At 40.6% G+C, this 21,461-nt stretch overlaps 1 protein-coding gene and 2 long non-coding RNA genes across 17 annotated transcripts in view; 1 reads left to right on the top strand and 2 right to left on the bottom strand.

Annotated features, from left to right (window-relative positions):
- The window catches only part of LOC145723217 (uncharacterized), a 90,946-nt gene that overhangs the window by 54,839 nt on the left and 14,646 nt on the right, over positions 1 to 21,461 (top strand). For 2 of the 4 annotated variants that reach the window (XR_014148117.1, XR_014148119.1), the window contains exons 3-4: positions 1,782 to 1,904; positions 3,651 to 3,785. This is a non-coding gene — a long non-coding RNA (uncharacterized LOC145723217). Of the gene's footprint in view, positions 1 to 1,781; positions 1,905 to 3,650; positions 4,004 to 4,207; positions 7,595 to 18,555; positions 19,095 to 21,461 lie in introns of those variants that run through there. The other 2 variants (XR_014148120.1, XR_014148118.1) reach the window with 2 other exon arrangements.
- LOC145723218 (uncharacterized) lies at positions 10,481 to 13,657 on the bottom strand. The gene is made up of 2 exons (XR_014148121.1): positions 11,835 to 13,657; positions 10,481 to 11,624 (listed from the first exon to the last, which is right to left on the bottom strand). It is a non-coding gene; the product is annotated as an uncharacterized LOC145723218 (long non-coding RNA).
- Positions 15,786 to 21,461, bottom strand: part of HEATR5A (HEAT repeat containing 5A) — a 110,504-nt gene continuing 104,828 nt past the window's right edge. For 11 of the 12 annotated variants that reach the window (XM_081829463.1, XM_081829462.1, XM_081829468.1 and 8 more), the window contains 2 exons: positions 17,556 to 17,769; positions 15,786 to 17,259 (listed from right to left, as the gene is read on the bottom strand). In XM_081829463.1, coding sequence (XP_081685589.1) covers positions 16,952 to 17,259; positions 17,556 to 17,769 — 522 coding nt within the window. In that variant the 3' untranslated portion in view covers positions 15,786 to 16,951. The remainder of the gene's footprint in view (positions 17,260 to 17,555; positions 17,770 to 21,461) is intronic. The other variant, XR_014148114.1, reaches the window with a different exon arrangement.

The following is a 21,461-nucleotide window of genomic DNA, read 5'->3' as shown; positions in this document are numbered from 1 at the left end:
GGACCCCAGGATCATGACCTGAGCCGAAGGCAGATGCTTAACGGACTGAGCCACCCAGGCGACCCGAGGAGGACCCAGTCTGTTCTCATTCTCCATATAGGGCTATTTTCAGGGAATACTTAAAGAGCTCAGTTACTTGATGGGGTGCCTGGGTGGCTCAGTCGTTAAGCGTCTGCCTTCGGCTCAGGTCATGATCCCAGGGTCCTGGAATCGAGCCCCGCATCAAGCTCTCTGCTCAGCGGGAAGCCTGCTTCTCCCTCCTCCACTCCCCCTGCTTGTGTTCCCTCTCTCGCTGGGTCTCTCTCTGTCAAATAAATAAATAAAATCTTTAAAAAAAAAAAAAAAGAGCTCAGTTACTTGAGAAGGAAAAATCCTTTCTTAGCCATAGTACTAAAGAAGAACAATATCTTTAAAAGTTTTATTTCATTTATGCTTGTCCCTAGAAATGGAAAGGACACAATGATCTGCAGAATTCTCTAAACAATTCTTTTTTTTTTTTTTTAAGATTTTACTTATTTATTTGACAGAGAAAGACACATGGAGAGAGGGAACACAAGCAGGGGGAGTGGGAGAGGGAGAAGCAGATTCCCCGCTGAGCAGGGAGCCTGACGCGGGGCTTGATCCCAGGACCCTAGGATCATGACCTGAGCAGAAGGCAGACGCTTAACCAACTGAGCCACCCAGGTGCCCCTAAACAATTATTTCTGCTTAACTGCTAAACTTCACCTTTATATGGACCTATTGCTACAACTTCCAATGGCAACCAGAGATGTTTTAGTCTGCCAGAGCAAATAGGATTTTACAGCAAGAGTTTCAGACCAAACAGGCTAAATCAATGATCTGAAAAAAAGACACAAAACTCCCAACTTTTCCTGGAAAATTTGGGAACACATTGAAGAATTTGTCCCCATTTGGAAGGCAAAATGGAGATCCACTCCATTGCATTTTATATTCTTTGGTACCAGAGCCTGGTGCTCTAAGGTTTTTGGTTGCATCATGAATGCCACTTGCTGTGGCCTAGAATATTTGGGCCCAGGACACAGTGCAAATACCATTTTCCTGGTCAGGACAGATCTCCACCCCGTCATCCTTTCAGGTCCACATTAGGCTAGCTTTGCGCAGAACGCAAGGTGATACTACATTCTGGGTAGGAGAACTTAATGTGGCCACAAATCTAGCCTTTTCTCCTCCTTACAGAATGGTGTCTTAGTTTTGCATTAGATTTGTAGGGGGATCAAAGCAGTGAGTGCAAATTAACCTCAGGATGAAGGACTTAAGGAAACAAAAACTCCTGCCTTTCAGAGGAGGAAGGTGGCAAACAGAACCCCTTACAAGTCACTCTTTTTCTTTCTTTCTTTCTTTTCTTTCTTTTTCCTTTCCTTTCCTTTCCTTTTTAAGCAAGCTTTACACAGGAGGTGGCTTTGAACTCAGGACTCTGAGATCAATAGGGGTGTGCTCTACCGAGTGAGCTGGCCAGGCGCCCCCTCAAACAGAACCCCTGATGACCAAATTTCAGAGATGTTTAAAATACCTAACTTTAGGGGCTCCTGGGTGGCTCAGTTGGTTAAGCGACTGCCTTCGGCTCAGGTCATGATCCTGGAGTCACGGGATCGAGCTCCGCATCGGGCTCCCTCCCTCTGACCCTCCCCTCTCTCATGCTCTATCTCATTCTCCCTCTCAAATAAATAAAATCTTAAAAAAAAAACCAAATAAAATATATAACTTTACTATTAAAAACCCCAAAACAAAATCCTGACAAAGCTTTCCTCCTCATCTTACAGGGAAAAAACCTCGGGAAGCGTTTGTGTACCTTCTGAGCTGAATGTGCCCAGCACACAGTGGGCACCCGGAGCCTTTTTTTTTCCAGTTTGTTTTGGTGATGCTGATGCTCAGGCCTTGACCAGGTACTTCCGCCGTGCGTACCACCGATCCTTCCACAGCTGCTTCTTGGGCTTCAGGCTCTCTCTGAGATTGTTCAGCCGCGGGCAGGGCGCACATGTCTTCTGGGGCCCCAGATCCACGGGCGTGTAGTTCTTACTCTTGTGGAATTTCCTGAGGTTCTTTTCTTTTTCTTTTGGAGAGAAAGAGGGAGAGTGCGCGCGGAGGAGCGCGCGCACGTGAGAGAGAAGGCGTGCGCATGTGCACGCATGCGTGGCGAAGGGGCAGAGAGAAAAGGAGCCGATCTCAAGCAGGCTCTGAGCCTAGTGGGGAGCCTGACTCGGCCTTATCCTACCACCCCGAGATCATGACCTGAGGGGAAATCAAGAGTCCGCTACTCAACCGACTGAGCCACCCGGTGCCCCTGAGATTCTCTTTCTGAGTCTGGCTAATGACAATGAATACATGGACCGTATCTTTGCGTCCAACTGGGATCTTGGGAGAGCCTGCCACTTTGGTGTCTCACAGCTGGGACAGCTCCACCTTCAGGTCTTCCAGCCATGTAAGCAGCTCCTCCTTCTTGGCGTGAAGGTCTCGAGCCTTAATCTTGGCCCATCTTGCACAAGCCACCGTAGCCGAGGGGAAGAGCCAGGAGATGTTTCCTGAGCAGGACAGCTCTGACAGCTGGCTGGATAGCACCACAAACCTGACCCTGCATTTGATAATTATGATATACACTTAGGGCTGAATCAGGCTTTTATTGGACCTCTTTTGGTGTCATCTGATTTTTTGTTCAGAAATGCTTTCCCAGGTAAGACCTAAAGAAATTAAAAGCCCCCCCCCCCATCCCCCCAGCTCCACAGATGAGGAGTTAACAAACTCAAAGGCCAGTGGTCAGGGCTGGTGGCCCAATCTTGCCAATCATGAGAAATGGGGCCATCTACCAGGATGTACAAAGCAAACCAGCACGTATCTTTTAATTTCTTCACAGTCTATTAGGTAACATATAATACTGTGCAACTGAAAGAATTTAAAGTCACATGCCTAGAGCCTTCTTACGTGGCCAGTCTCACCCATGTTGACAATGCATCACCAAAAATATCTTCTCTAGATATTCATTATACTAGATCCCTTTACTTCTATCTTATGTAAACAGGAGACTTCATTTGAGTCATAATTAATCTCTGGATAATTAACTCTTGTTAACGAATTTGTGGCTAAAAATTTCCTTTGTTAATACCCTTAGATTCTACTAAAGTAGAGCTCACAGAAAGGGAGGAGGGGGAAGTATTACCATTTGGCGCATACTTCTTAAACCAGTTTAATCTGATTTTACTGTATATTTGAACCGTTTAACTTGATCTTTACTGAATTTTTTGATTGGTTAAGGGTAGGGGAAGAGACTTTACCTAACTGCTGTCTTAATTTGTTGGGCTAGAGAATTTCCTTGATTTGTTACGTGGTTCCTTAAATAGTTTGTCAGTTTAGCTCTTTTGACTTTCTCCATGAACATTCTATCACCACTCAATAATTAGTGATGGCTGTGTTTTGGATCCAGCCATTTAAGAAGAAACGACTGAGAAGGAAATTGGGCCAAATTTATTCTATGAGGTGAGATCAAAATAGGAGTTGATCATAAGCAAAAAGCCAAAATTAAATCAGGCACAAAGAAAAGGTACAAGGTGATCATGAAGTTTGCTTTAAATTAAATATAAATCTGCAGCAAGCTGTGTCTCTTTTCAGATTAATACCTAATCCTGATCTCTTTTCAGGATCAGCCGGAAGCCTCTGTAGTCCCTTGCAGTGTGGCAAATCCACTCAAGAGTTCAGCCATCTTCCCTCCTAATTCAAGTCATCCAAGGATCCTTTTCTTGAAAGTCATGAAACTAAGACAACGGACTGTCAAGGTCAGCAGTGGCAGTCACTTGCTCTGTTTTGTTTTAATTTTTTAAAAAGCTCTTACTAGGAAGTTGATTTCATGTGATCTTATGCTGGAATAAATGTGTATCTGAGGATACTGAAAGACTCGCTGCCAAACCGGTTTTGCATACAGTCTAAACTGGGAAAGGAGCCTTCATTGGGATGAAGGCCAAGGAGCTGGTCAGTTGTGGATGTAGCTTAAAAGGTCATTGGCTGGGGCGCCTGGGTGGCTCAGTTGGTTAAGCGACTGCCTTCGGCTCAGGTCATGATCCTGGAGTCCCGGGATCGAGTCCCGCATCAGGCTCCCTGCTCGGCGGGGAGTCTGCTTCTCCCTCTGACCCTCCCCCCCTCTCATGTGCTCTCTCTCTCTCTCAAATAAATAAATAAAATCTTTAAAAAAAAAAAAAAGGTCATTGGCTTACTTGCAAGAATGCTGGCAGCCTCAACATTTGCTACAAATTCCTCTATTACTCAATTGTTTTTGAATTTCTTTCCCACTGGGAAACCCAAGAATGTCTTTTTCCTGAGTGTACCATTCTCAGCTGATCTCTTTTCCCTGAGATGTTAGGAATGAGGCCCTGCAGCATCCCCTGTGAGTCACAGGTCAGGAGGCAGGAAGTCTTGCAAGTTCTTTGCATAGAGCCTCCACCCTCCCTGTCTGTCCACACTCTCAAAAGGACATAGGCAGCATTTCTGAGCCTTAGACCAGAAGTATCAGAATTAGAAAGGATCTCAGAAAGCCTTCCAGTAGATAACAAACCATGCTGGTTTACCTGGTACTAAAACTTTGCTGGGACACAGAACTTTCAGTGCTGAAACTAGGACTCCTAAGCAAACTGGGATAGTTGGTCACACCACACTCAACTGTTTTTTGTTGTTGTTTGTTTTAGTACACTTAACTGTTGTGCAGAGAAGAAACTGCGGCCCAGGAGGCTGACTTGCCCAAGCTACAAAATTAGTCAGTGGCAGATCTTGAATTAGAATCCAGATCCACTGGTGCTAGAATTCGGTGCTTTGCTGGTACTTCCTTATATTCATTCACACAGTGCATTGCACACAATAGGTGGCTTATGTTTCTGTTGTGGTTGTTTAACATCTGAGTTCAAGGGAAGTGCTTTTCACAGATATAATTTTTTTTTTAAGATTTTTAAATTTTTTTGACAGAGACACAGCGAGAGAGGGAACACAAGCAGGGGCAGAGGGGGAGGGAGAAGCAGGCTTCCCGCTAAGCAGGGAGCCCGAAGCGGGGCTCGATTCCAGGACCCGGAGATCATGACCTGAGCCAAAGGCAGACGCCCAAAGACTAAGCCACTCAGGCGCCCCAGATACGATAATTCTTAATTAGCAATGATCTCACTCAGGGTCATCATGAATCAATTGTGAAACCAGGTCTCTATTTCTAGACTCCGAACAGAACAGAGTGAACAAAGGGGAGGGAAGCTTAGTGAGGAATAGAAGAGGTTAAGAAAACACAAGGCTTGTGCAAAGATGAAGAGGCCCATGTGTGCTAGTGGGCTGAGCAGTACTGCAGCAGAGAGAACATAAAGAACATATAGAAATTAATCAGCAACAGTATGGAGTGTAAACACTGAAGAGAAGGATATATTCTTTCCCTGTCCTCAGAGAAGAGTATGGTAGAAAGAAAAGCATCATCATTCTTCTGATAAGGGAAGAAATGTAGCCATGGCCTTACACACACACAGACCCATGTGGTAATGACCATGTAATGAAAAAACTCTATCACCTGACATTGGTGGTTATATGTTTTCCAAGGACTTAAAAAGAACTCCCAGCAGTGTTCTTTGTCCTACTAGGTCTGAGATCTGCCCTGTTCTTCTTGCCAGTTTTCTCCTCCTGGATACTGAGTTTTTAATAAAGTAGCATAAATACTAGGGATCATTAGCTGTTAGACCTAGAGCTTTATGATCACTTACTTAAACTCTACAGTATCCCATTCAATGCAATAGTCTTCTCACCTGCAAGAGGCACTGTTGTTATCTGGGTGAGGGAATGAGAGAAAGCATTAGGAATGTGATGAGTTGAGGATTAAGACTAAAGAAATGACTACTGGAAACAAAGGTCCAGGAACAACGTTATTTATTGTGGCCATTTTCACCAACTCATGTTGTGGGGTAGAATTTGGCACTTAATTTCTTTCATCTGGGGCAGAGCCCAAGGACGTGGTACATGGAAACAGCAGCATAAATAAAATGGAAGTGACTAAGGTGTTTTGACACTCATTAAGATGGGTGTTACTCTCAAAATGGAAGACAAGTACCTACTTTTCTATCCTACCACACCTTTTCCTGCTGGTGACCAGGGACAGAGTTACCTGCTCTTCTAATACCTAAAACCACAGGTGAACAGAGACTGAACTGACCTACTTTGCAAATACTTGTTAAACTGTTAATCAGCAAACTTACTGCAGGCAGTGGTCATGTGGCCTCACAGCTATTCTGCTTTAGGCTGAAGGCCAGACTAGGAGCAGACCTCAGTTAAGGTGGTACTTCTGAGAACCAAGTGCTAGTTAAAAATGCAAATTATTGGGACCTTACCCCCCCGCATTCTGAATCAGATTTTTTTTTTAAAGATTTTATTTCTTTCTTTCAGAGAGAGAGAGAGAGCATGAGTGGGGGAGAGGGGCAGAGAAAGAAGCAGACTCCTGGCTGAGCAGGGAGCCTGATGCGGGGCTCCATCCCAGGACCCTGGGATCATGACCTGAGCCGAAGGCAGACACTTAACTGACTGAGCCATCCAGGCGCCCAGATTTTTTTCCTTTTTAAATAAACTTTTAAATTTAGAAGTAGATTTATAGAAAAGTTGTCAAGATAGGACAGTGTTGCCATATACCACAAAGCCAGGTTTTAACTTATATTAACATAGTACGTTAGTATGGTACATTTGCCACAAGTAGTGAATCAATATAGACATTAACTAAAGTTCGTACTTTGTATTTTCCTTAGTTTTTACCTAATACCCTTTTTCTGTTCCAAGAGCCCATCCAGAATGTCACATTACATTTAGTCGTGTCTCCTTAGGTTCTTCTTGGTTATTAGTTTTTCAGACTTTCCTTGTTTTTGATGACCTTGCCAGTTTGGGAGAGTATTGGCTAGGTGTTTTAAATAATGTCCCTCAATTTGGCTTTGTCTGATGTTTTTCTCATAATGAGACTGGTGTTATGGGTTTTTGGGAAGAAGACCACAGAGGTAAAGTGCCATTCTCATCACATATGAAGGGTACACACTATCAACATAACTTATTGATGTTAATCTTGATCACCTGGCTTAAGTTGTGTTTTAAGGGTTCTCCAGTGTAAAGTTCTTTCTTCCTCCCCTTTTCTTTGAAAGGAAATCACTATGTGCAACCCACACTAAGGAATGGGGAGTTAAGTTGCACCTTCCTGAGGCTGGAATATCTACATAAATTATTTGGAATTCTTCAACATAGGAGATTTCTACTTTCCATCATTTATTCAGTTATTTATATCAGTGTAGACAAATGGACATATATTTTATACTTTGATATATCCCCATTGCTTTTTTTTTTAAGATTTTATTTATTTGAGAGCGAGAGAGAGAGAGAATGAGAGAGAGAACACGAGAGGGGGTAAGGTCAGAGGGAGAAGCAGACTCCCTGCTGAGCAGGGAGCCCGATGTGGGACTCGATCCCGGGACTCCAGGATCATGACCTGAGCCGAAGGCAGTCGCTTAACCAACTGAGCCACCCAGGCGCCCTCCCCATTGCTTTTTTTGTTTTTAGCACTTCATTACTTTCTGGCATTTATTTTTTAGGTAGGCACTTATTTTTTTATTTTATTTTTATTTATTTGACAAAGAGCGAGAGAGGGAACACAAGCAGGGAGAATGGGAGAGGGAGAAACAGGCTTCCTGCTGAGCAGGGAGCCCGATAGGGGGCTTGATCCCAGGACCCTGGGATCATGACCTGAGCCGAAGGCAGACACCTAACGACCAAGCCACCCAGGCACCTGGCACTTATTTTTCTCAACAAGCTTTCCTGATGTTTTCAGGCATACTACACATAAGTAGGTTTTGACAGGGAAGAATTTCCCTTGTTTGTGAGATCATGTGAGTCACATGGGCTGCAGTTAAAAATAAGTCTCAGGCCCCTCCTCTGAAGATTCTGATGTAGTAGTTCTAGGGTGAGCCCCAAATCTGGATTTTTTTTTTTAAGATTTTATTTATTTGACAGAGAGAGAGAGAGAGAGAGCACAAGTAGGCAGAGCGGCAGGGAGAGGGAGAGGGAGAAGCAGGCTCCCCACTGAGCAGGGAGCCTGATGTGGGGCTTGATCCCAGGACCCTGGGATCATGACCCGAGCTGAAGGCAGCTGCTTAACCGACTGAGTCACCCAGGCGCCCCAACACAAATCTGGATTTTATAACTATCTTCCGATGATTTTTATAATTGGACATGTAAACATGGCCTTGATGTAATTTTAATGAAGACTTTGGGGTAAGGCTTAAATTAGATAGATAGCTACAATCCATGGTATTGGAAGAATAATGCTTTACACTTGGGGTTCCAAGTGTGTTCACATGCACTCTGATTTGATTCTCATTATCAAAATATGAAGGAGGAAGAACATTTTGTAGATGAGAAGAGTGAAAACTCAGGTATTTTCCTAAAATCACACATATTGGGTATACCACCATACCATGGCCAACAGGCAGAAAAGCAACAGAGAATGTGACGTGTTTGGAGAATTGAAATAGCACTATTAAGTAAGATAACTAAAAAGATAGCTATTAGTCTGATTTTTAAGCAATAAAGAATTATATTCTATCATAATAAAACTGACCTACACAAAGCACTGTTCCCAGTACCCTTTCATCCCTTCAAAATAAACCAAATTAACTTTATATATTGAGCAACTACTATATGCCAAGCGTAGCCTGGTCTCTTAACTTCTTTGTAAGACTCCATTTTTATTTTTATTTTTTCTTCAAATTTTAACTTAAATTCTAGTTAACATATATGTAATACTGGTTTCAGAATTTAGTGATTCATCACTTACATATAACATCCAGTGCTTAACACAATAGGTGCCTTCCTTAATACCTATCACTCACTTAGCCCACCCCCCACCTCCCCTCCAGCCACCCTGTTTGTTCTCTCTAGTTAAGAGTCTCTTATGTTTTGCTTCCCTCTCCCTATGTTCATCTGTTTTGTTTCTTAAATTCCACATATGAGTGAGATTATATGATATTTGTCTCTGATTTATTTTGCTTAGCATAATACACTCTAGCTTCATTCACCTGACTCCATTTTTAAAACTTTGAGAAATAAATCTGTATGAGTTTTCTAGGGCTACCGTAACAAAATATCACTACAGTAGTTCCCCCTAATCTATGGCAGGTAAGTTCCAAGACTCCTAGTGAATGCCTAAAACTGTGGATAGTACTGAATCCCACAGATACTATCCTTTTTCCTATACACACATATTTATGATAAAGTTAACTTATAAATTAGGCACAGCAAGAGATGAACAGTAATAATAAAATAGAACAATCATAACAATATACTGTAATAAAAGTTAGGTGAATGTGGTCTCTCTCTCAAAATATCTAGTTGTACTGAACTTCGCCTTGTGATGACGTGAGATGATAAAACGCCTATGTGATGGGATGAAGCGAGGGGAATGACATAGGTGTTATGACGCAGCGTCAGGCTACTGACATTGTAGGGGTTAGGACTTAAACATCTTTTTGGGAGACATGATTCAACCTGTAACAAATTTGTGCCACACAATACACGCTTTTAAAGTGTACTATTCTGTGGTTTTTATTATATTCACTAGGTTGTGGAGCCGATATCACCAATTCCAGACCATTTTCTTCATTCCAAAGAATAACCCTATACCCGTTAGCGCTCCCCAACCCCAACCCATCCCTAACCCGTGGCAACCACTAATCTACTTCCTGTCTGTACAGATTTGCCTATTCAGGGCGCCTGGGTGGCTCAGTCGTTAAGCGTCTGCCTTCGGCTCAGGTCATGATCCCAGGGTCCTGGGACTGAGTCCGGCATCGGGCTCCCTGCTAGGTGGGGAGTCTGCTTCTCCCTCTGCCTGTCACTCACCCTGCTTTTGCTCACTCTCTCTCTGACAAATAAAATTAAAAAAAAAAAAAAAATTTGCCTATCCATAAGATTTCATGTAAACGGACATTTCATATAAATGGAATCAGATAATAAGATTCATCTACATTGTAACATGTATCAGCACTTCATTCCTTTTTATGGCTGAATAATATTCAGTTGTATGACTATACATATACATTTTTATACATTCATCAGTTGATGGACACTTGGGTTGTTCTCACTTTTTTGGCTATTATCAATAATTATGCCATAACTATTCATGTACATTTTTTGTGTAACTGTTTTGAAAAAAAAAATTTTTTTTTTTTAAGTAGGCTCCATACCCAGTGTAGGACTTGAATTCACGACTCAAAACATTAAGAGCTGCAGGGCGCCTGGGTGGCTCAGTTGGTTAGGTGACTACCTTTGGCTAGGGTCGTGATCCTGGAGTTCTGGGATTGAGTCCCGCATTGGCCTCACTGCTCAGCGGGGAGTCTGCTTCTTCTTCTGACCCTCCCCCCTCTCATGTGCTCTCTCTCTCTCTCAAATAAATAAATAAAATCTTAAAAAAAAAGATTAAGAGCTGTACACTCTACACACTGAGCCAGCCAGGTGCCCGTGTATGACCGTTTTTAATTTTTTCATATCCAGGAGTGGAATTGCTGGATCATACCATAATTAACTTTTTGAGAAACGGCCAAACTGTCATCCAAAACAGCTGTACTAATTCTCACTAGTAACATACAAAGGTTCTAATTTCTACACATCCTCTACAGCACTTATTATTATTTTTTTTTAAGTAAGCTCAACGCCCAGTTTGGAGCTCCATTAGGGGCTTGAACTCAACACCCTGAGATTAAGACCTGAGCTGAGATCATGAGTCAGACACTTAACCAACTGAGCCACTCAGGTGCCCCGTTATTATCTTTTTGATCATAGCCATTCCAGTGGATATATGTGGTATCTCACTGTGACTTTGCATTTCCCTAATGACTAATGATGTTGAACATCTTTTCGTGTGTATATTAGCCATTTGTATATGTACAAATTTCTCTCTTTGGAGAAAAGTATATTTAAATCCTTTGCCCAATTTTAATTGTCTTTTCATTGTTGAGTTCTAAGAGTTCTTTATATATTCTGGATACTAGACTCTTGTTAGAGGATTTGCAAAGCTTTCCCTCCCATTCTGTGGATTATCTTTTCACTTCCTTGGTGGTGCTCTCTGAAGCATAGAAGTTTTTAGTTATAAGTCCAACTTACCTATATTTTAACTAGTGCTTTAGGTGTTATAGTGAAGAAACCACTGACAAATAAGCACTTTAAAATGATTATAGAAGATGATTATGAAACTAACATAATGAGATATGCTATATAGGTTTTCAAGGAAGACCATGGAAACTCCCAACCTTTTTTTTTTTTTAAGATTTTTATTTATTTATTTGACAGAGAGAGACACAGCGAGAGAGGGATCACAAGCAGGGGGAGTGGGAGAGGGAGAAACAGGCTTCCTGCTGAGCAGGGAGCCCGATGCAGGGCTCGATCCCAGGACCCTGGGATCATGACCTGAGCCGAAGGCGGACGCTTAATGACTGAGCCACCCAGGTGCCCCGAAACTCACATTTTAAAATAGTTCGAAACTGTTATAAATGATTTAGGCATGTGTTTGCTCAGAGACAGGTTCTAAGGTGATTTCTGGAAGTCCCAGTACATGTTAAGAGCATTAATCAGGGCGCCTGGGTGGCTCAGTTGGTTAAGCGACTGCCTTCGGCTCAGGTCATGATCCTGGAGTCCCGGGATCGAGTCCCGCATCGGGCTCCCTGCTCGGCTGGGGGTCTGCTTCTCCCTCTGACCCTTCCCCTCTCATGCTCTCTGTCTCCCATTCTCTCTCTCAGATAAATAAATAAAATCTTTAAAAAAAAAAAAAAGAGCATTAATCAAACAACTAAGGAAACATATTCGTATTGTAGACAATTCTACATTTTTGATACAACATTGAGAAATCAGAATGGTCACATTACTAGTGATAAGAAAAAACATTTCCAGTGAAAAATGTAGCAAATGGCAGAGTACCCTGACTGGAGAACATAGCTGACTGGAGAACAGGAAGTGCATTGTCTAACCACTTTTCATATGATATTGACTTACAATAGCTCTGTTGACTGCTGAAACAAAAGCATTTCCATAACTTAGAAAATCTATTTTTAAGACGTTTTTGTGTTTAAACAATGGCCTAGAAGATGTGTTTCTAGTAACTGCCTGAAACAAGGGAGGAAAGGTATGGGAAGACCAATCAGTGGTGAGCACTCCTCCAACATTTGATTATAAAATACAAGGCCCAAAGCTTTGTTACGATCAGAAACAAGTAACCAACAGAAATACTGGGGTTTATAGCCCTCATTGTTTAGTAGAGAGCCTCTGTTTCGGCTGTGTATGCATGTTTTTTTCTGAGGCCACTTGCACTACCTCCAATAATAGCACTAAAAAAACTACTCTTGCTGTGTCACTGGCATACTTTAAATTGCTTTAAAAAATATTACTTTTGTTCCTTCTTGGAATATTTTATTTTATAAAGCAATCCATTACTTCTGACGTGTGTGTATGTATATATTCACTTATCAAGTTATTCTTGCCTCTAGATATTTTTTCAGAAAAAAGTGATTAAACTTTGATCCCATTAAGCAAACATTGTCAATATTAGTTTTTAATTGGCAGCAATGGCCTATTTTCTTAAAAAAATATAGTTAGAATTTTTCAAAAACTAAGGTTTTGGGGAATATATTATCTATTTAAAGAATTATATGTGAATGTATATGAAAAATGGCTATTAAGTAATAAGAATTTTCCCCAAATAGCCTGTGGAATCATCATTTTATAGTGCCCCAAAGAGAAGAGTAAGCAGGAGTCCTACCCAAACAGAAATGCAATTAAAGAAAGCTAGCTCCTTTGAATATACAGAACTTGGGATTGTATTTGTGTTCTGTACTGGATATAATCAAAACAACACAAAATTTCCCATTTTCCTCAAAGCTCAAAGCACAGGCAGGCACCAGTTAAACAGACTAGTAAACAGAAAAGTCAGGCACCTGGGTGGCTCAGTCGGTTGTGTGGCTGCCTTCAGCTTGGGTCGTGATTCTAGAGTCCTGGGATTGAGTCCTGCATTGGGCTCCCTGCTCAGCGGGGAGTCTGCTTCTCCCTCTGACCCTCCCTGCTCTCATGCTCTCTCTCAAATAAATAAAATCTTAAAAAAAAAAGAGAGAAAAGTCAACACAAGACACAATTAATTAATTGGTGGATGATCACTGTCAGACAGCAGGGAGTTGGGGAACTGTATTTCTAGCAAACATAGAGGTACAATTCTCCTGATAAATTGAGGTATTCTCAGGGTTAACGAGTTATTTGTAAAGAGGAAAGTATATTCAACTGATGGAGAAAATGCAAGATCTGTAATTACCTTGGTCCTGAAGTTATAATAAAAAGACAAAGGGAATTCTTAGGATACGGCATAGAGGGAATTCTCTTCAAAATTATTGTTACAAAGAACCGTTCAGGTTTTGCATTCCCCCAAGTAAGTACTATTTTCTAAGCCTGTATCTTATGATATTCCATGGACTTGAATTAAGTCTATCTTGGAAGCCTTGGTAGTCTTCTCTGGGCTCCCATAGCACTATGCTTATATCTTTTTTTAAGTTTATTTATTTAAGTACTCTACACCCAGCATGGGCCTCAAACTTACAACCCCAAGATCAAGAGTTGCATGCTCTTCCAACTGAGCTTAAAAACTCTTTACAGAGCTTACTGTATTTAAGTGCCTTAATGTTCCCTTTAAGGTTGACTTCTGTTTTATATAAGTAATATTTTTTTTTTTTGAAGATTTTATTTATTTATTTGAGAGAGAGAGAATGAGAGAGGGCAAGCACATGAGAGGGGGGAGGGTCAGAGGGAGAAGCAGACTCCCTGCCGAGCAGGGAGCCCGATGCGGGACTTGATCCAGGGACTCCAGGATCATGACCTGAGCCGAAGGCAGTCGCTTAACCAACTGAGCCACCCAGGCGCCCTATAGAAGTAATATTTTGCTTCAATGCTATTAATAGAAATCTGTTATATCCAATGTTATTTTTTAGGTCTTTCCATGATAAGTTTTTAAGCAGTGGATTAAACAGAACGGGACTCAACTAGTAAACTTGGCTCTACTTCTTCCCTTAGAAAAATAAAAGCTCAGGATGCCTCAGTGGCTCAGTCAGTTGGGTGTCTGCCTTTGGCTTAGGTCATGATCCCAGGGTTCTGGGATCGAATCCTGCGTCAGGCTCCTTGCTCAGTAGGGAGCCTGCTTCTCCCTCTGCCTGCCGTTCCCCTTGCTTGTGCTCACTTGCTCTCTCTCTCTGACAAATAAAATCTTAAAAAAAAAAAAAAGCTCAAGACAAATACACCATTTTGTTTCAGCCAAGTTACTAACCAAGCTGGTTAAAGTGCAACAGCTGTATCACAACTGGAGACTCTAAAATAAAGGCAGATATAATTTTTGATGTATTTTTTTAGATTAAATTATTCATCTTTAAACAAATCAAAACTTAAATCATCAATATCTAATCATATAGTTTATTCCCATACAAACTGTGGAGGACAGAATTTACCAAAAAAAACAAAAACAAAAACCTTTTTCCTATTGATTAGAAAGCTTCTGGTGGCAATTTGGAGAAATACAACTGAAAACATCTTAGGCAAGGGGTGAGGAAGGCTCCTGAGGGAATGTGGAACCTTGGAAAAGGAGAAAAGCTAACGTTTGATGTAATCAGGACTGCCAGAGCACTTGTTTTTGTTTCCAGCATGGACCCTGGATCTGAAAGATAGGTTCAAATACCAGCTGTTAAGCCTTAATTTCCTTATCATTAAGAATATATTTACTAATTCAGTGTTGTTTTAAACAAGGTGATACATTTAAGAAAAAGGCTATAGGAATGTGCCTAACTCAAAGTTCCTAATTCCGTGACACTGGACATATTTTTTCATTAATTACTGACATTCATGTAACACTTCTAATCCAAACAGTTCAGGAAACTTTATCACTAAATGATGAGTAGACATCTTAATGTTTAAGAATGAACTAAATGAAACAAACGGACAAAAGAACTCAAAAGTCAGTAGGTTGTATCCTAAGAACCACCCATTTGCCTTGACAAAGGAGATTTCTGAGCTCAAATCCATCCTGCATCAGTGCAGTTCAACAGTGATTAAGTATTTAGTTGATGCCACAAAGGCAATTATGAGACAAAAATTCCTCCCTTGAGAAGGTGGTCTAAAAGGGAGATATTGAAATGCAGTGTGATGTTCCATGCATAGAAGAATGTGTAAAGCACTCCAGGGACACTGGTGAGGAAGCAGTTAAATTTGCATAGTGTAGGGACACCTGTAGGGACGCCTGGGGCTCAGTTGTTAATCATGAAGTCATGATCCGAGGGTCCCGGGATCGAGTCCCACTTCGTGCCTTTCCCTCTGCCTGCAGCTCCCCCTGCTTCTGCTCACGCGCGCGCTATCACACAAATAAAGGAAATCTTAAAAAAAAAAATTTGCTTGGTGTTAAGAGGAGGGTAAGAAGTGTTAAGGAGAGTTAACAAGGGGAAGTGACATTTAAACCAAGCTTACAAGGAATGAGAGTCTGCCAGATACAATAGAGAGAAGGGCATTCAGGTGAAGGAAACAGAAGTGACAATTAGGAAGTGACAATTATGAAGACAGTGAATCCAAACTATTGCACGAATACTCCAAAGAAAGGGATCCTCTGAGAAAAATGCCAAGTCACATAGAAGGGATATTATTTGCTCCACAGAATTGATTTTCTGGAATCTGTGAGACTAACCAGCCATATTTTGTGGGCAAAATAATCTCAAATACAAGAATGATAAAGAAAATTAGCTTTATTTATGTAAATTAAAAAAAATTGTAGTGTTAGATTTTGTCAAGTGTTTTCATTTTGAACAATTTACAAGAGTATTTATATACAAACATAATAAAATAGAGTACTGATCACATTGTTCCTGCTTGACTCAAAGTATTTTCTCAATTCTGAACATGCCCCTATCACTCCAGTTTTTAATTTTTTAACAGGGAAATGCTATGTTGTGACATAGTGCTTGATTAATACATATAACACTGAAGTGGAAGGAGAGTCAGTGATTACCAGCAGTTAAAAAATATTTTTTCAACCAATATGACTCTATCATTAGATTTTTTTCTATATTAAAATATGTTTCATGATAAAAGAACATACTTGCATTCGTTGATGATCTAAATTTGTTGTTTTATATAAACCCATAGTTGACCTAAATATAGATATGAATCTGTAAACTCATTAATATGAATGTCTGTCATAAATGAAAATAAACAAAATTGAGGGGAGCAGAGGTAACAGAAAATCCATGTGAGAAACTGGAGATGCCCTACTCTATTTAAAATAAGTAAAATTTCCATTCTGTGAACCAAATACAAACCAAACCAAAAGGTGGTGAAAAGCCATGATATTTATAGACACCAGATCTTAAGTCACACTGTAGGGCTGTAATTAACTTGTACCACTATATATTGGATAATTCTGAACCAAGTTTCCTAAATATGTTTCCAATCATTTATGTTGTTTGAGAAATCGAAGAAAGTTTAATTACTGAATAAGGCAGAATTTTAAATTAGCAATTGGGATACAATATAAATGCAGATAATTTAAAGTCAAATCTATATCTACACCAAAGTATTAAGTATACCGTGTGTGTATGGACTGTCAGAAGAAATCCATTTCATTTCTAAAGGAATGGATTGTTTAGTAAGTTCCAATTCTTTAGCACTTTCTTGAAATTCCTGGCAAGAGCTCTGTGGTTTTATTGAATTGAAAAAAAAAAAAAAAAAAACCCACAAAAAATGTTAAGTTTGATATTACTTCAAAAAGTCACAGCTATTTAAGACAATCAACCAGACCTCCAAGTGCACTTGTGTCTAAAATGTCACTTTTGTCCCCAAAGAGAAGGAAATAATCAAGTATTTTATTAAGATGCTTACTATTAAAACAAAAAAATCAGAGGAAATTGGTCTTTAACTGGATGCTTACATTCTTTCCAGGGTTCTTAGTATGTTTAGATGTTGGTATCTTGACTTTGACATTTTCCTGATTGCCCTTGATAGCAGCCTCAAGGCGGGCTTTCAGGGCTGGAGAAGAAGCCATTACATTTTTAAAAACTGATGAATACTGAGGCCCAATCTGCATGAGATTTTGCAAAGCAAAGTCATGTAAATTTTTCATTACGGAAGTTGCTGATCCCAGAGCATTATCATCCAAAAGGAAGGAAATGAGGATGGGCAGAAGACAGGCCACCAGCTGAGAACCTGTTAAGTAAATAAATGATATAAGTCCTGGGTTGAAGGTTGTGTTTAATATATAAAGTTGTAAACTTACTTATCTGTACACATTTTTCCCCACTGAAAGGGAAAAAGGATCCTTCTAAATCTCTCCTCTCAAATTAACACTAAATAATATCAATATTTGGAATTAACACTTGCCTTTCAGTGAATGTGGAAATATAATGTTAAGTGACCAACTGAATGTTTTACATTTAAAATAACATTAAATTTCTGATTTGGGACAGATTCTTACTTAGTATGAATTTAGTGCTGACACTTACGGTGCTGTTCTTCTGCAATGGCTACCAGTGCTTCCAAGACCTTTATGCCTTCTTGAAAGATCTGAAGTTCAGTAGTGTCTTCAGGCTTTCTCTTGTCTATTTCCTGTAGTTTTTCCACAATAGAGGATACTAAAGAGTAAATGTACGGGTAGGAAACAGCTGGATTTGGATACTGAAAAATGGAAAGTAGGAGCTGATAGGTCTTGATTTGTACCTAATTAGGTAAGAAACAAAAATAGTATAAACTGTAAATATACATTTATATTAACATGCAGACTGTAATGTAAATTTGAAAAGGAAATAAAAATTGTGAGTTAAAACCTTTTTTTAAAGAAAAGTCTCTAAAAAATGCATTTAAATTTTTTTCTAATTTATCTTTAATTGTGAAAATCCAAGTGCTAACGGGTGTTAAAAGAGGGACAACAGGGGTGCCTGGGTGGCTCAGTCGTTAAGCGTCCGCCTTCGGCTCAGGTCATGATCCCAGGGTCCTGGGATCAAGCCCCGCGTCAGGCTCCCTGCTCAATGGGGAGCCTGCTTCTCCCTCTCCCACTCCCCCTGCTTGTGTTCCCTCTCTTGCTGTCTCTGTCAAATAAATAAAATCTTAAAAAAAAAAAAAAAAGGGACAACAGAGCAAAATGGAGTCACCTGGGCGAAGCCCATGTTACCAAACCCAGACTCAATACCTAACTTAATTACAGTTTCCACCTCTCCCAGGACTGGAATCTTAAACCAGTCAATCTGGAATTACATGGTCAGCACTAGTGAGGTAATCTGCCTGACAGACCCCAGCTATCCCCCTAAGGAAGGTAGCTTTGCCCGAAACAATGCACCCTTTGTTAGTAACTTCCTTGTCCTTCCTCTGTCTATAAATCTTTGATTTTGTACAGCTCTTCAGAGCTCTTTTCTATTTGGTATATGGGATGCTGCCCAATTCATGAATCGTTGAATAAAGCCAGTAAGATCTTTAAAATTTACTCAGTTGAATTTTGTTCCTTGACAGATTTGGTGGCAGTGATGGGATCCGAAGGAAACTTCTGAAGGCTTTGGCAGTTAAAGGAGAAACACAGATGTGGACTGGTGGTTCCATCGGCAGTTCTCCATTTATTTGGAATCCCAGTCTACAGTCCCTATTTGTTGGGGTCTGTTGGTTCAGTTCTTTCCCCAGCCCCCACATCCACATTGGGATTTGCTGGTGTTTTATACAAGGCCTTCTACTGGCCAGTCTGCAGTAACATCTCTTTGGTCACTCCTTGTATGTTGATGTGCACATGAAGTAAAGGCTAGTGCAGATGGAAATCTAGGAAGCCAAAAAGCTGCAAAATTGGTGGGCACTGGTAGAGTACATAAAAGCTGTTAAGAGTGCTTGCTACCGAGGCGCCTGGGTGGCTCAGTTGGTTGGGCAACTGCCTTTGGCTCAGGTCATGATTCTGGAGTCCCGGGATCGAGTCCTGCATCGGGCTCCCTGCTCAGCGGGGAGCCTGCTTTTCCCTCTGACCCTCCCCCCTCTCATGTACTCTCTCATTCTCGCTCTCTCAAATAAATAAATAAAAATCTTTAAAAAAAAAAAAAAAAAGAGTGCTTGCTACCTGACTCTAGGACTCCTATCTAGGATAAATGGGTCACAGAATGGGTTAGATTAACACAGATTACCTACCAACCTCAAGAAAATGTCTATGCAACGAAGTACACCGTAAAACCACCGTGCAAACCCCAACCCAGCAGCACATCCCTCTTAGGGATTAGTTTGGCTCTGAGAGACCCAAATATTTAAAGAAATGGGATCCTTAAATTCCAAAAACTTGAGCACCCCACCTTCTGACACACCTGTTTATTTTATGTCTACGAACTATAGTCTCTGTAGCTATAAAGACCTATAAGAATGGCAAAATCTTACTAAAGGCAACCTAGAATTACAATGGCCATTAGGGAGAAAGTGCCAATCAAACAAGGTCAATTTTTTAATAAGTGCACTTAAAAGCAAGGGTTCTCAAATCAAACAAAGAGAATGGGATACCTATTTTAAATGTTATGCAGAAGCTTCCAAAAGGCTTTAAGATTCCTCAATAGCTTCACTGAAAGTTTCATTGCAAAAAGGGAATAAAAAATTAGACACAAATGGTATCTAAAACAATACCTCCTGCACTGCAGCCCTCTGGGGGCCCATCCTCAAAACACTGGCCCAGAAATTGGGATACTGGAAAAAAGACTGTTCTCAAAGGTTTTGTGCAAATCCTTCAACACCAATTCAAATGATTCCATATCTACCTTGGAAGAAGGCCCCATAAGGGCCTCTCCCAGAGCTGACAAGATTCTGAGGGAATTTCTGGTACATTGCTATTATTCTTTAAATAGACAAAGGAAACTAAAATTAAAATTAATGGAAAACATCACCAAATTCTGGTAGATACTGGAGCTACACTCTCTACATAAATCCCATTCAGGACTGCACATGGGATCCTGGGGAAACTGGCAGAAGCCAGCAAAGAATGATAATCCTTATGAGAGTCCACTCTCCCAGATCTCGGTCTGTAGTAACAAGAAGAGTGAGGAAAATAAAACATCTTTTGCATCCTCTTTGAGGATGCCTCTTGAGTTCAAGGGAACTCAAGTAACTATTCCCAAGGTAAGTCTATGGTCAAAAGTTGGCCAAATTAGAAGCTGATTTTCAGAACCTGATGGGAATGTTTTTGTTTGTTTTTGAGGATTCCTTCATTAAGCTAAAATGAAACTCTTACCTACTAAAATATTCCAAGACACACAACTCTAAATCGAAAACATAGTAATCTTTTGATTTCCATCTTAGTTGACAATCTCCCAGATATAAAGAAGCAAATTGAAGATAATGTAAACCAATTCTTCGAGGAATTAAAAACAACTGTCCTGGGGTGCCTGGGTGGCTCAGTCGTTAAGCATCTGCCTTTGGCTCAGGTCATGATCCCAGGGTCCTGGGATCGAGTCCCGCACCAGGCTCCCTGCTCATAGGGAAGCCTGCTTCTACCTCTCCCACTCCCCCTGCTTGTGTTCCCTCTAGCAACTATCCTTATTTTACAGATCTTTGCAAAAACAGAAATGAGGCTCCAGAAACAATTCAAAATCCACCTATCCTTTTTATCAATCCTAAAACCTTCCCTTTTTATCTCAAAAGGCTTGTAAGTATTGTTAAAAATCCAGGCCAAAGGGAACAAAAGTCCTTTCTGGAGAAACTTGCATTCTTTCCTGTGCCTTTGAGATGGAAATGTTTTACCAAGTATTCTCTGGGAACTGTTATCTAGATTATTCCTAATTCCTAAGACTGAAGACAAAAAAAAGAAGAGGTTTTTTTTTTTTTTTTTTTAAAGGGAGGGGTAGGGGCCCCTGGGTGGCTCAGCAGGTTAAGCCTCTGCCTTCCGCTCAGGCCATGATCCTAGGGTCCTGGGATTGAGTCCTGCATAGGGCTCCCTGCTCAGTGGGGAGCCTGCTTCTCCCTCTGCCACTCCCACTGCTTGTGCTGACAAATAAATCAAAATTAAAAAAAAATAAAATAAAAGGAGGGGTGCTTGGGTGGTTCAGCCAGTTAAGCATCTGACTCGATCTCGCTCAAGTTTTATCTCAGGGTTGTGAGTTCAAGCCCCACACCGGGTTCCATGCTGGGAGTGGTGCCTACTTTAAGAAAAAAATGATCTACTATACGACAGAATATTACTCAGCCATAAAAAAAGAATGAAATCTTGCCATTTGACATGACATGGGTAGAGCTAGAGAGTATTATGCTCTGTGAGGTAAGTTAAAGACAGTACCATATGATTTTATTCATATATGGAATTTAAGAAACAAAACAAGCAAATGGGAAAAAAAGAAACAGGGAGGCAAACCAAGAAACAGACTCTTAACTATAAAGAACAAACCGATAGTTAACAGAGGGGGGAG

This window comes from Leptonychotes weddellii, chromosome 9 (assembly GCF_054177405.1).
Source record: "Leptonychotes weddellii isolate Sample4059 chromosome 9, ASM5417740v2, whole genome shotgun sequence".
In the NCBI taxonomy this organism is placed as follows: domain Eukaryota; kingdom Metazoa; phylum Chordata; class Mammalia; order Carnivora; family Phocidae; genus Leptonychotes; species Leptonychotes weddellii.
This window is presented reverse-complemented; position numbering and strand designations above follow the sequence as displayed.